Consider the following 15766-nt stretch of genomic DNA (forward strand, 5'->3'; position numbering starts at 1 on the left):
GGGTGTCACTGGGGGTCGAGCAGTGGTGCTGGATGATGCGTGCATGTCATCCATTCCATACCATCCTGTGTCCGGAGAGACTTGGGGCTCCCCAACTGCTCCCAGAGCACTGGGTAAGTCCCCAGCATGACGATAATTGGGGCATGACAAGCGGTCATGCCCCCAAAATAGGACAATTCGGGGGGTGGCCTCATAGGCACAAGACCAGGCACAAGGGGTCTGGAGGTGCCGCACCGAGTATCACCACACCCGGTGAACCCCCTGTGTCTGTGTGATGGAATGGGTATGAATGGGTATGATATACCGCCTGCCTGTCAGCGGCAGCCCGACAGGAGCAGAGTTAGAAGCAGCAGAAGCCCGACAGCGCTGGAAATCCCGATCGTGGATAGGTGAGTATATCCTAACCTAACCCCCCTAACCCTCCTTAGGGGTGCTTAACCCTAACTTCCCCCAAGTGCCTAACCCTAATCCCCCCTCTAAGTGCCTAACCCTAAGTCCCCCGGGGGGGTGCCTAGCCCTAAACCTTACCCTCCCCCCCCGCAGCTGTCCGCTGGCGGCGCCCGGCATCACTACGATCGTGATGCCGGGCGCCGGTCTCCTGGCATCAGGGAAATGCGGGCGTCTACATCTAGACGCCCGGCATTTCACCCATGCCAGGCTGCCGGTATTTAGTCAGTCGGCTTCCCGATTGATTCCCCGTGTGATAGGTGATATAGATTGTAAACTCCCCTGGTGCAGGGACTAATGAGAATTACTAAAATATTCTCTGTAAAACGCTGCAGAATTTGTGAGCACTATATAAATAACTGCTAATAAATAAATGACTAAGAGGGGTAAAAAGATCCTGTAACTGCCTTATTAATAACATGCACACTTGTGGTAATTCAATTCTTCAAGTAACCCTCAAGGCCAATGTGACATTGTAATGAAAATGGTACACAGGAAATGGTGTTGTTTCCTATAGAAGTTAGGCAGATTTTGCAATGAAAGGATGTGGATAGTTTATATACTACATTTTTCATGTGCACTAGTTTTCATAAGTGCCTCTCATACTGTAGTTCATCATTAAACGGGGACTTCTAATCAATATAATGTCACCATGTGTTAATTCTTAATGCATAACTACAGTTTTTTCCAAACATATTTTTGGATGAACAACTACAATTTAATATTCAGAACAGAGGAAAGAAGCAACTTCCTAGGCAGACATTTGATATTGCAGCATCAAATTTCATCAGACATTTTGATGCCGAAACTTATATTCAAATTACATTATCATATGCAATAATTAACTTTTCCTTTTACCAATCTTCTAAATTAATTTTATGCCACCTAATAGATGCAGCCTATTATACATGTAAGATGTCTTCCTGTCAAGTGTAATAAAGTGGGATCAGCAACTACAATTATTTTAAACGGTCTGATTGTGAATTCCTTTATTTGAAAAAGTGCATATAAATCTGTATGTGTGACAGATTGTGCTGCATGTAAATACAGCAGATTAGGAGGCAAGGCTGGTTAGCAGTCGATAGTATCAGGGACATTTGAAGACTGACACAATTTAATACACTTACCAGCAATATGATGCATGATAGAGAAGTTGGCAACAGGCATTTTAATATAATTATGGTTATATAAAGGCGTAATGTGAAAATAGAAATCATTCACACTAAGGGGCCTCTTCACCCCCCTCCTCCCACCCAAAAAATATCAATCCTTCTTAAAAAAATTTGATTGTTTGAACATTGTAATGTAGCCTTCACAAAGCATGTATCAGCACCGCCCACCAAAACAATAGGGCTTAAAGGTGTTACTTACTGCTCAACCTACTGTTGGGGTCTGGAATACTGTATGCTTAGTGTGGTTTGTGTTGAAATCTGTATTCTGGAGTCAGAAAAAGAGACATGCAGTGAGAAGGTGGCATTATACCTACACTATTTCTTTCAGGGATGTCCTTGTCCTCATAAGATAATTTTACCGGTATATGTTTCTATAATTAACCAGAGCATTACTGCATACAGAGGGGTCATGGGTTTGGTTCCAACTATGGCTCTATTGGTGTGGAGTTTGTATGTTCTAACCATGTTTACATGGGGTTTCGCCAGGTGCTCCGGTTTTTCCTTCAATATGTAGACAAACAGTACTTTTAGGTTAATTGGCTTCGGACAGAAATTATGTACTTGTGTGCTAGGCATTTAGACAAAAATTTCTAAGTACTTAAGGATAATATAATAACTGTTAATAAATACTATAGAAGGATCAGTGGCAGATTTTACCAAGGGGCTGTAGGGCTGCAGTCCACCCAGTAAGATCTGACATGCCAGTGGCAGGCTGCATGGCAGGGGCAATAGCTTCCCGCTGGATGCGCTCCCTGCTAATCACAGCCAGACAGACAGATCAAGGGGGTGGTGTTTTTTCTCCCCCTATGACTGCCAGTCTGGACTGCAATAAGCTGAGAGAGTGCTTACAATGGGCAGCCACTCCTCTGCTATAACGACAGCCCTATCTGGCTTCTAGGGGTGCACTCGATGCAGTCCCTAAAAGCCTGGGCTACTTGGTAATCTGTGCGCATGTTCCTGATCGCGATTCCATGCATGTGCACAAGCCACACATTTTAGACTGGCAGAGCAGACCCCCCGGGAATGACAAGTAAGAACCACTTCTGTAGAAGGTTATTATTTGTCATCTGGTAGGCGAATGCAGGCATTGAGGGTCTTCCTGTAATAGTACATCTCACTATGCTATCATCTTCCTTGCTATTGGAGTGAGGGAAAGCAGAAATATAACATTTTTAACAGCTGTATGGAAGAAGAGGGTGACAGTGATTACATCTCTGTCCCACTGCACAGCACAGATGATGTAATGGTTAGCATTACTGCCTCACAGCACTGAGGTCATGGGTTCGTTTCCCACTACGGCCCTAACTGTGTGGAGTGTGTATATTCTCCCTGTGCTTGCGTGGGTTTCCTCCGTGTACTCCGGTTTCCTCCCACACTCCAAAAATATACTGGTAGGTTAATTGGCTTCCCAAAACATTTACCATAGTGTGTATGTGTGTGAACATGTGGTAGGGAATATGGATTGTAAGCTCCACTGGGACAGGGACTGATGTAAAATATTCTCTGTAAAAGAGCTGCGGAATATGTGTGCGCTATATAAATAACTGGTAATAAATAAACAATAATAAATGTCAAGTGATATGATAGCATAAATTAATTGACATAAGTATCAAAATAACAATGTATGTAATGACAAAGGTTCAGGAATTAGCTTTCAATTCATGGTGTAAGGTGTAAATTATACATATACTGCTACACTATAAGTGTTTGAGGATTTGTGTACAGTATTTTAACATTTTATACAGATAAGTAGTAGAGAAAACTTTAGCTTCTTATATTTTGGTTAAAAAAATGTCCTTAATTAACTTACAGAACTGCTTTGTAAACCTGGAAAAGAAATCTCATTGATTTTATTTAAATTCTTTTTCATGTGTACTCAGTAGTATTAAACTGCGCACTACAGAAGGTCAGAATAATATGCATAGCCAAATGTCACAGTGTAGCTTTAATATACCAAAATGCAAATAACAGTATCATAAAATACTAGCAAGAGCATAAGCTCACTGATGGCTGAATCATCCCTTGAGCCCCATGTATCAGACTCTAAAATAGTGAAATAATGACAGACAACTGTGTGGTGTTTAAATTGGTCAAATTTTATTTTGACAATAAATTAAATTACATTTTGTTTGAAAGGTATTTAATTAAATAGATATGGTGGTGGAATAAAGAATGGGCAGGTAAATAAAGCAAAGTCATGCACACCATAAACCCACTCTGTGGTGTTCAACTCTTTTTCCAATTGTACACATTGGACACACCCTGGCAAATTGTGACTTCATTCAGTGTCAAACTTTATGAGGAGAATACACTCAATAACTTTATCAACAGTAAACAAATGCTGTTCTTTAACACTCCAAACACAACAAAACCATAGAAATAGGGAGAGAATATCAGGAACAAAGATGCATCCCGCCCCATGACATTAAGACCAACCATTGGGCAGAAAACCTGTCACTCCCCTATAAACATCCATTCAAAGAGGGGACAACCAACCCTGATGCCTTTGAGCTTACTGCAATACAGCCTTTGGGTTTAATTATCCTCTGGCCGATCGAAAGCCCACCACCCTCATTATTCCGGTTTTAAAAACAGCCCACTATAAAATCAGTGGTAATTATACATATTAGAAAGTACAGTTATAATTATTAAAGTCTACCATACTTGCATACAGTATTTAGATTGCATTTTCTTTTCCTTGACAATACATATATACTGTAGAACTCTACTGATCTGCCATACATATGGTGTTATAATAAAAGAAAAGTATTTAGGTGATTTACATACCACAGCACACACCAATTGGGGCGGAAGCAGCAAGGGGAGAAATGTTGTCAAATCCCGAATATGCATGTTTGACTGCATTTCTCATATGCACCAAGCCCGGGAATGCGATGCACTCAGGGAGTTGTTTGCGGTGGGTAATGCCATCTTCCTGATGGTGTTACCCTATAGAAGCCTATGGGCTTCTATCAGGAGAGTGCTGTATGAGAGATCCAATCGGATCCCTCCAAGCACGTGGTGCAAAAGGACGCCAGAGGGGCTCCTGGGTAATAGACCTGGCTCTCCCTCCATCGCAAAGGGCCGCTCTTACTGAGAGAGCGTCCTTTTGCAGTGATCGTTATGCATACTGGCGTTACCAACCCCGACATGTATGCAAAGGGTGGCAGGATGCATCGCATCCCATCTGCAATGCGTCATGCATCCTCTGGACGCGGGCCGTTCCTTTCATGAGGCGAAGTCCAAAAAATATCTTGGGCAGCAAAAGGTGGCAGAGGATATTGTCACATAGTGTGAATATAGATTTTTCCTTTCAAAAATAGCTAAAGGAATTTCTACCAACCAAATACATGTTTTAATACACCCTCCCTAACACTATTTATTTGGTGAGAAATGACCATGGAGGTTGTGAGTTAGTATTGGAACTGGGCTAATTCATACTTGCTGACGTTGAGGCTGCCCAGTCAGGTTGGCATAGAGGGAGTGCATGGTGCAGCATGGGGGGGAATGTGCCCGGGGACATTACCCGACATTAGGGGAGTGGGAGGCGTGACAGTGCAATCGCATCATTGTAGCTTTGTCCCCACTACACAGTGCCAATACTAACATCATTGTGAAGCAGGGGGCTGAGTCATCATGACGCAATTAAGCGAGACTCACGTCATCAGCTCCCCCCTCCCCCCTGCAGATGGGTATATATGAGTGGGAGGGTCTGGGAGACTTGCCCACTTTTTCGAGCAGCCGTGAGCCCCACCCGGGTTTCGGGAGCCTCCTGGAAGTAGTGTGGGGGGGAAAGAAGCAATAAAAATATAGTAGTAAGGTATAAATACCCCTATTTAACAAAGATGTCAATCCTGGTCCAAGTGTTCCAATCCAGGAAATTAGGTTATTACAGATGAGGGAAATTAATGTATCAAATGCTGCTATAATTTAGGTAAATCTGTATATTAGTATTCATTTGGAAAAATGAGACCTGGTAAATTATTCCAAATATATATATATTTTTAAAGCAGTCAACTGATCCATGTTGTTCGGGTTACTCTGAATTGCAGTCATAATTTACACTTCTAGCTCAAAATATTTTCCTCCACATCAAAGAACTATTTCCCCATCTCCACTGCAGGCTACTGACAGCAGGAAAGAGTAATCCAGACACCCAGCTATTTATCAGGAAGGATTATTAAATGTTAGATAGTATTACATTCATTTTTTGATGTTAGATAAGTTTAAAATTGTATTTCTGTGTAAAGATTTTGTTAAAACCTTTCATATCTGTGTGTCTCCTATACAATCCTACAGTAGACAAAACCCAATAATTGCAAAAATAATCTACCAACTGTGAGGACATTTATGGAGACTGGCGATCCAGGAAAAATAAATTAAAAACATTTTAAACTTTATTTTTCTAACACAATGTAGAAACAAAATAAACACCTGATTGCTTATTAGTGATTATAGCTCCCTGTCTTTATTTAAATTTGTTTAAATGTTACCAGTGTAGTAATTATGTAAGAATATGGCTTTCCTTTGCATACACAATAATTGTAGTTAATGACAGATCTAATGAAAGTGATATATTTTAGAACAATCATATACATCATCAGACAGATTGAAAGTGATTTGAACGTATTTTTAAATGACTTGGAAGTAACTAATAAAGTGTAATGTTTTGTATTTCTCGCTGCAGCATTGGCGGAAACGTTGTAAGAGGAAGTGAAGGGAGCTACGTCAGTAAACATTTCCGCATGGGATTTATGACCATGCCTGCACCGCAAGACCGGCTGCCACATCCATGTTCTAGTGGATTTTCAGTGCGTTCACAGTCACTCCATTCTGTTGGTGGCGCTGATGATGACAGCACTGGTTGTTCTCGGAAACAACCTCCTCCAAAGCCAAAACGAGACCCAAACACGAAGCTAAGCATTTCTTCCGAGACTGTTAACTCTGGAACACTGGGCAAGAGTCCAAAGTTCACAGATAGGACAGACGGTAAGTTGTGCTAATTATCATGATAATAAATAAGCAGTCTAACAGGAGAGTCCAGTTTTCGATGACTCTTGCTATGTAAACAGCAGACATTAAGAGGAAATGTTTAGTAGTTAGTTAAAAAATATATTAAATATTATGAAAACTGGTAAAGCTGGATAAAGGTGCTATAACACCTGGTAACTATGGGGATGATTCCATTAGCAATGAGGTTCCATAGTAACCTCGCGTCTATGTTCTATATAATAATCTTTGCTCAGTTTTGTTTGCGCCTGATAGAGGTGTGAGCAAAACTTTGCAATGTTTTCATTACCGTAATTGTAGTATGTGCTCAACATAGCCACAATGTTACAGGGCTAATTAAATTGTTCCATAAGGTGGCTATTAAATTATCAGCTATATGCGCAAACACACTCATTGGCAGGAATTGCTAAGGAAAAAATGCAGTTGTAATATTTCTCATAGTGTTAAAAAATAAAAGCAAACATTGATTGCAAGACTGGTTTTAATTTGTTGACTCCTATAAATGGCTGCACACTACTTATTCCCGTACTGTAGCTGCCAAACCAAAATGTCCAAAAATATCACAAAATCCCATCTGTACTGTATATAATAAATCAATGTATAATTCTACCAATACTTAAAGTACACCAAACTTTACTTGCCCAGCAGATGTACAGATACCTACAAAGCAAGAAAGAAAACGATTAGTAAATTACAAACATCCTGCTATTTTTAATATTCTTCAGTGGCATTGTATAAACTCATGTAAATAACATTTGTATACATATTGCTCTATGATTGTTATTGCATATAAAGTGAATAATCATGTCAGCTCTCTTGCATTTATTATGAACACTTTAATGATTTAAATAATTGTTTATGTAATACATGTTTTAGGATCCAGTTATATATTCATAGAAACATTAAACCACAAAACTGAGTTGTTCGACTGCTATACTGATTTAGGTGTTAAACATTGATAAGAAGTTATAGTGCTTTTTAGGAGATTATGGGACAATTTATTTATAGCATTCGGTATTAAATGTTGTTGATTAATATGAATTTCAGGAATTGTTTATCACACTCATGGTTTTTTAGTTTATTACCAATATAGCACGTTTTTGTACCTTAACAATGTTGGTATGTTTACTTATTATTTGAGATGCATATTACTATCAGTCATACGTTTTCAGTTATTCAAATGCACACACTGATATATATATTGTGCACATACTGTACATGTGCTGTTCCAAAGGCAAATAGCAACACATACAAAGTTCAAATTGACAATGTCATAGGCAATGTGAGTGAATAGGTGCTAACTTAATGATTTCTACCCCACAGACGTTTCACTTCAAACCCATGCTTCCTATTATTTTTAATGGTATTAATGTATAAATAAAATAAAAATACATACATAAATAAAATCAACTTACAATTATTTTATACTGTTCCTTGAATGCTGCTACCATCTATATTTCTATATCTGAAATGTAGCAGGTTTTCTTTGTGCCAACACCTGGATGTAAACAATAAGGGTGTCAGTCCTATGCAGGGAATAACAGTATTATACAAGGGCTGATGTGTCACACAGTCTATATAGCCAGGAAGCATCTGCTCCACAAAGGAGTAACATCCTGTCTGGTAAGTAACTGCTTGTTATTGTCACACACTGATCAGTTACACATAAACGTACACACTGCTGTATTACACAGTAATTCAGTGCAGTAATACATGTACACAACACACAGTTCAATAGGACACTGATACACACATGCATACACAAACTGTGTAGTAATACACACACTCTTCTCTGCACTCAAAGCAATATCCCCACCCACCATACTGCTCTCACCTTTGTTTGTGCCTTGTTTATTGCCACCTCATGACTTATACAGGGGAGGGACTAGAGGCATCTTCAGCGCAGCCCATTGGTGGCAATGCATCTGGACAAACTTGGGGCCATACAATGAAAGTTTTCAACAGGTCCAGGAAGCCCCTTGTGAGAGGGGGCCCAGGGCACTTACCCCTTGTGCCCCAGCCTTAATCTAGATCTGCCTTTGAAGCCCCACACACTTCCCTGATTGGTCAGCTGCCCACAGAGTCCCGCCTCCAGTCACCGCCTCATGGCCGTCAATGGCTTCTGTTCCTGCCATCAATGTAAATCAACAATGGCTCCATCGATGGTAGACCCATGAATGGCTATCCGTAGGATGTTCTAGTTGTACACCACCTATCTACCCAGGATGATTTAGTTTAAAAAAACAAAGTCAGCCACAGAAAAAGAGCTCCGTACACATTTATCAGCTTTCATCAGCAGTAAATTAAATCTAGCATTGTTTCTGGTACGTTTTCAATTAATGGTTTATATGTTATTATTTTGTATTGGCTATTCAATTACTCAGAAAATGTTAAATATCTTTAACAAGACCCTTTAGAACAATCAGTAAGTCCATCACTGTAAAAAGTATTAATATACACAGCACTACTTACTCTTAGGGGTATATTTACTAAAGTGCAGGTTTACAGAAGTGGAGATGTTGCCCATAGCAACCAATCAGATTCTACTTAACATTTATATAGCACCTTCTGGAAGATAATAGCTAGAATCTGATTGGTTGCTAGGGGCAACATCTCCACTTCTAAAAACCGCACTTTAGTAAATATACCCCCTAGTATGTTACAGCACAAGCTCAATGGAATTTGCTACCAATTCCTTATCCTGGGTATATACAGGGCCAGCCCGACCATTACGCCAGGTACGCGGCTAAGTAGGGCGCCGTCCTGTGAAGGGCGCTGGAATCCATGGAGTGACAGTGTTAGGAAATTGAGGAGAAAGTAGGGATGGACATCGATGGTTGATGTTTGCCGACCATCAATGTTTTTCTTGAGATGTTAGTGTTTTCACCATTCGATGGCCATCGAATGGTAATTATTCAATGGTGTTTCGATGGTGGCTTCTTTTCTTTAAATACTAAAAGCTATGCCTCCCATGGCTGCAGAGTGCTGTGTCTCTGCCTCTGATAACCTTTCTGGCTCATGCTGCTGGGATCGTTGGAGGCTGTCTCTCACTGCCCCAGACGTGACCCTCAGTCCCTCCCCTCTCTGCTAGCTCTGATTGGCTCTCTGAGACAGTGAGAGCCAATCAGTGTTCAGCCCTGGTCCTGCAGCAGCAGCAGCAGTCACTCACAGATCCAGACTCCCAGTGTCAGCTGTGACATAGCAGCAGGGGAAGTGACAGTGTTTCTCTCTCTGTCTGGCTGGCCTCCGCCCTCAGCTGTGTTTTTTTTTTCTCCGACTTCGAGCCCCACCCTCAACCCCACCTCTTAACTGTTCATATTAATAGTTTTGGCATTAAATTCTTTTGATGCGATGGTTAGTTACCATCTTTAGCATCGAAAGATTCAATGGTGGAAGCACTGCCATCATATAATGGTGGGCTTCTATTGTCCATCACTAGGAGAAAGGGGTGGGCTGGGCCGGGGGCACTGCCATCATATAATGGTGGGCTTCTGATGTCTATCCCTAGGAGAAAGGGGTGGGCTGGGCTGAGGGCAGGTTGTCACTGCCATCGGCACCCGGGGCGATATAATTTAGCCCTGAGGGGGAGGGGCATCAGCTACATGCAGGACCAACATCAGCAGTAGTCCAGACTCTCCAACATGACCCCTTCCATCCGGTACAAAAGCTCTGCTCCTGGATTTCTCTCTTAATTGATGATTACAGCCACCTGTGGTGATACACCTGCCTCATCTATTAACAAGCTCAACACTGGTGTCTGCAATCATTAATTAGGTGGGAAGCCCAGGAGCAGAGCATTTTGTAGCGGATGGAAGGGGACATGTTGGAGGGTAGCCTGCCACCGGGGAATGGACAGGAGTGAGCACTGGGGTGTGGGCGGGGTTGCCTTATGACTAATCGGATCTCTCAGCCAGTCATCAGGCAGCCCTGCCCCCACACCAGTGCTCAGCCTGTATAGTTCCCGGCAGCGTTGTCACTCAGACATGAAAAGACAGGATGGTGCAATCAGGGCCGGCCCTATCCCAAATTTTTTGGTAAGCGAGTATATTTTTTGGCACCCCCCTATGCAGTGCCTTTTACAGTGCCCCCGGTAGTGGTCCCTCCTGTGCAGTGCCCCTTGTGCCCCCAGTAGTATTCCCTTATATAGTGCCCCCAGTAGTAGTCCCCCTATGCAGTGCCCCCAGTAGTGGTACACCCTATGCAGTGCCCCTTTTACAGTGCCCACGGTAGTGGTCCCCCCTGTGCAGTGCCCCTTGTGCCCCCAGTAGTATTCCCCTTATATAGTGCCCCAGTAGTACTCCCCCTCATGCAGTGCCCCCAGTAGTGGTACCCCCTATGCAGTGCCCTTTATATAGTGCCCCCAGTAGTGTTCCCCCCCTTGTAGTGCCCCCAGTTGTAACCCCCCCTTGTAGTGCCCCCAGGAGTATTCCCCCCCTTGTAGTGCCCCCAGTAAAATGCCCCCTAGTAATCCCCCCTGTAGTGCCCTCAGTAGTATTCCCCCCTGTAGTGCCCCCAGTAGTAATCTCCCCTTGTAGTGCCCCCAGTAGTAGTGCCCCCTTCTAGTGCCCCCAGTAGTAGCCCCCACTGTAGCTCTCCCAGTAGTAGCCCCCACTGTAGCACTCCCAGTAGTAGCTAGACCTTTGTAGTACCCCCAGTAGTAGTCCCCCCCTCTTGTAGTGCCCCCAGTAGTACCCCCCCTTGTGGTGCCCCCAGTAGTAATCCCCCATTGTGGTGCCCCCAGTAGTAATCCCCCCTTGTGGTGCCTCCAGTAGTAATCCACCTTCCCCCCCTCGCAGTAGAGACATAATAAAAATAAAAAAAAACACTTACCTGAAACCTGCTCCTGCTCCTGGTCCCGCCGTCGATATCAGCTCCTCCATCCGCCGCTTTGCATTATGGGAGTGACGTCACGTCATGACGTCACTCCCATTACCCACTGCGGGAGCCGGAAGATGTCCAGTTCTGGCAGTGGGAGCAGCAGCTGAAGAGAGTCTGTCTGACTCTCATCAGCTGCTAAAGCAAACATACACCTGCCAGAGCCGGCGGCTGTGTGTTTGTGCTGTGTAGCGCTGACCGAACTCCGTCCGGTCAGTGCTACACACGCGTGCAGCTGTGTCACAGAGACACAGTCTGCCTGCATCCCGCATGGTACGCAGCTGAGGCGCCCTTTACTATGTGGCGCCTTACGCAGCTGCATACCATGCGTAACGGGAGAACTGGCCCTGGGTGCAATGCAGAACAGACAGAAGACAGCCCTGGCCTGGGTGGGTGTCTGCCAGTGTTACAGGTAAGTTTAGCCTGCCTGGGAGGACCCTGGGGTGTGCGAGTGGGGGGCAGGGGAAAGCACTATGTGGAATGGGGGCAGGGGAAAGCACTATGTGGAATGCAGGGCAGGGGAAAGCACTATGTTGCATGGGGGGCAGGGGAAAACACTATGTGGGATGTGTGGGCGAGGGGAAAGCACTATGTGGAATGGGGGGCAGGCGATAGCACTATGTGGAATGGGGGGCAGGGGAAAGCACTATGTGGAATGGGGGATGGGGAAAGCACTATGTGTGATGTGTGGGCGAGGGGAAAGCACTTTGTGGAATGGGGGCAGGGGAAAGCACTATGTGGAATGGGGGGCAGGGGAAAGCACTATGTGGAATGGGGGCAGGGGAAAGCACTATGTAGGATGGGGGGCAGGGGAAAACACTATGTGTGATGTGTGGGCGAGGGGAAAGCAGTTTGTGGAATGGGGGCACGGGAAAGCACTATGTGGAATGGGGGGCAGGGGAAAGCACTATGTGGAATGGGGGCAGGGGAAAGCACTATGTAGGATGGGGGGCAGGGGAAAACACTATGTGTGATGTGTGGGCAAGGGGAAAGCAGTCCAGATATGGGGGATCAGTATGGGTGCCCCCGTTTTAGCCTGAAAAAGAAAGTCTGGGTTTTAAATAGCTGCGGCAGGTGTTTTTTTCCCGACATTGAAGAAGTGATGCACTTAGGTTATTTTTTTCATCTTTTTAAGTGGTCCCATCAAATTTGGGGTACATGAAAATGGGTACTAGCACATTTTTAAGTCCCTAAAGTATTTATTTTTTTTAAGTTCTGCAAAAATGCACCTGCCGCTAATAATGTATTCTAGAAAACACCTGCCGCATACTTACAGAATAGCCCTGAACCTATTTCCCTATTTTTAAACACTTTTTTTTCCTCTTTTTTTTTTTTTCCACCCCAAATTTTGAAATACATTTTTTGGGGTGTCCCTATTTTTTTTATTTTACTATTTTTGACAGTTTGTTTTTAAATGTCATTCAATGCTATATAGTTTTTAAGCCTGCACCCCTAATCCCCAATTCTGCACTTTTTTTCGCCATGTAAAACATGGTGAAAAGTTATCCCCGTTTTTTTTCAAAGACTTCGCACCTGCGAAAAGTCTGTGAAATTGAATACAGGGATAATTGAAATCGGCAAAAATGACGTCATCGGCGATAATTTATCGCCGATTCCGAACATTTCGCTCCAAATTGAATAGCCCTGATAGTGGGATGTGAGGGAGGAGAAAGCACTATGTGTGATGGGGCAGGGGACAGCACTATGTGGGATGGGGGGCGAGGGAAAGCACTATGTGGGATGTGAGGGAGGAGAAAGCACTATGTGGGATGGGGCAGGGGACAGCACTATGTGGGATGGGGGGCGAGGGAAAACACTATGTGGGATGTGAGGGAGGAGAAAGCACTATGTGGGATGGGGGCAGGGGACAGCACTATGTGGGATGGGGGGCAAGGGAAAGCACTATGAGGGATGGGGGCAGGGGACAGCACTATGTGGGATGGGGGCAAGGGAAAGCACTATGTGGGATGGGGGCAGGGGAAAGCACTATGTGGGATTGGGGGCAAGGGAAAGCACTATGTGGGATGGGGGCAGGGGAAAGCACTATGTGGAATGGGGGGCAGGGGAAAGCACTATGTGGAGTGGGGGCAGGGGAAAGCACTATGTGGAATGGGGGCAGGGGAAAGCACTATGTGGAATGGGGGGCAGGGGAAAGCACTATGTGGGAGAGGGAAAAGCACTATGTGGAATGGAGGGCAGGGAAAACACTATCAGCCATATTCAATTTGGAGCGAAAAGTCCGTGCTGGACTTTTCGCTCCACATCGGAGCTTTTCTGGAGATAAGGTATCGGGCGCTCGCCTGCTTAATCCCCGTATTCAATTAAAAGGTTACAAAAACGGGAGCCGGCGAAACAGTATTGGCAAAAAAAAAACGGGATTTATCTGGAATAAATTGTAGGACCCCACTAAAGCCGTCCAGATATGGGGGATCAGTATGGGTTCCCCCGTTTTAGCCTGAAAAAGAAAGTCTGGGTTTTAAATAGCTGCAGCAGGTGTTTTTTTCCCGACATTGAAGAAGTGATGCACTTAGGTTATTTTTTTCATTTTTTTAAGTGGTCCCATCAAATTTGGGGTACATGAAAATGGGTACTAGCATATTTTTAAGTCCCTAAAGTATTTATTTTTTTTAAGTTCTGCAAAAATGCACCTGCCGCTAATAATGTATTCTAGAAAACACCTGCCGCATACTTACAGAATAGCCCTGAACCTATTTCCCTATTTTTAAACTCTTTTTTTCCTTTTTTTTTTTTTTCACCCCAAATTTTTAAAAACATTTTTTGGGGCGTCCCTATTTTTTTTATTTTACTTTTTTTGACAGTTTGTTTTTAAATGTCATTCAATGCTATATAGTTTTTAAGCCTGCACCCCTAATCCCCAATTCTGCACTTTTTTTCACCATGTAAAACATGGTGAAAAGTTATCCCGGTTTTTTTTCAAAGACTTCGCACCTGCGAAAAGTCTGTGAAATTGAATACAGGGATAATTGAAATCGGCGAAAATGACGTCATCGGCGATAATTTATCGCCGATTCCGAACATTTTGCTCCAAATTGAATAGCCCTGATAGTGGGATGTGAGGGAGGAGAAAGCACTATGTGTGATGGGGCAGGGGACAGCACTATGTGGGATGGGGGGCGAGGGAAAGCACTATGTGGAATGGGGGCAGGGGAAAGCACTATGTGGAATGGGGGGCAGGGGAAAGCACTATGTGGGAGAGGGAAAAGCACTATGTGGAATGGAGGGCAGGGAAAACACTATCAGCCATATTCAATTTGGAGCGAAAAGTCCGTGCTGGACTTTTCGCTCCACATCAGAGCTTTTCTGGGGATAAGGTATCGGGCGCTCGCCCGCTTAATCCCCGTATTCAATTAAAAGGTTACGAAAACGGGAGCCGGCGAAACAGTATCGGCAAAAAAAACACGGGATTTATCTGGAATAAATTGTAGGACCCCACTAAAGCCGTCCAGATATGGGGGATCAGTATGGGTTCCCCCGTTTTAGCCTGAAAAAGAAAGTCTGGGTTTTAAATAGCTGCAGCAGGTGTTTTTTTCCCGACATTGAAGAAGTGATGCACTTAGGTTATTTTTTTCATTTTTTTAAGTGGTCCCATCAAATTTGGGGTACATGAAAATGGGTACTAGCATATTTTTAAGTCCCTAAAGTATTTATTTTTTTTAAGTTCTGCAAAAATGCACCTGCCGCTAATAATGTATTCTAGAAAACACCTGCCGCATACTTACAGAATAGCCCTGAACCTATTTCCCTATTTTTAAACTCTTATTTTCCTTTTTTTTTTTTTTCACCCCAAATTTTTTAAAACATTTTTTGGGGCGTCCCTATTTTTTTTATTTTACTTTTTTTGACAGTTTGTTTTTAAATGTCATTCAATGCTATATAGTTTTTAAGCCTGCACCCCTAATCCCCAATTCTGCACTTTTTTTCACCATGTAAAACATGGTGAAAAGTTATCCCGGTTTTTTTTCAAAGACTTCGCACCTGCGAAAAGTCTGTGAAATTGAATACAGGGATAATTGAAATCGGCGAAAATGACGTCATCGGCGATAATTTATCGCCGATTCCGAACATTTTGCTCCAAATTGAATAGCCCTGATAGTGGGATGTGAGGGAGGAGAAAGCACTATGTGTGATGGGGCAGGGGACAGCACTATGTGGGATGGGGGGCGAGGGAAAGCACTATGTGGAATGGGGGCAGGGGAAAGCACTATGTGGAATGGGGGGCAGGGGAAAGCACTATGTGGGAG

General features: G+C 43.5%; 1 protein-coding gene across 2 annotated transcripts in view; it reads left to right on the forward strand.

Moving 5' to 3' along the window:
- Positions 1 to 15766, forward strand: part of NYAP2 (neuronal tyrosine-phosphorylated phosphoinositide-3-kinase adaptor 2) — a 234027-nt gene that overhangs the window by 168370 nt on the left and 49891 nt on the right. For both annotated transcript variants that reach the window (XM_088446262.1, XM_088446263.1), the window contains one exon: positions 6307 to 6608. In XM_088446262.1, coding sequence (XP_088302388.1) covers positions 6307 to 6608 — 302 coding nt within the window. The remainder of the gene's footprint in view (positions 1 to 6306; positions 6609 to 15766) is intronic.

The sequence above is a fragment of the Taudactylus pleione genome, unplaced genomic scaffold (assembly GCF_031769625.1).
Source record: "Taudactylus pleione unplaced genomic scaffold, aTauple2 ptg000395l, whole genome shotgun sequence".
In the NCBI taxonomy this organism is placed as follows: Eukaryota; Metazoa; Chordata; class Amphibia; order Anura; family Myobatrachidae; genus Taudactylus; species Taudactylus pleione.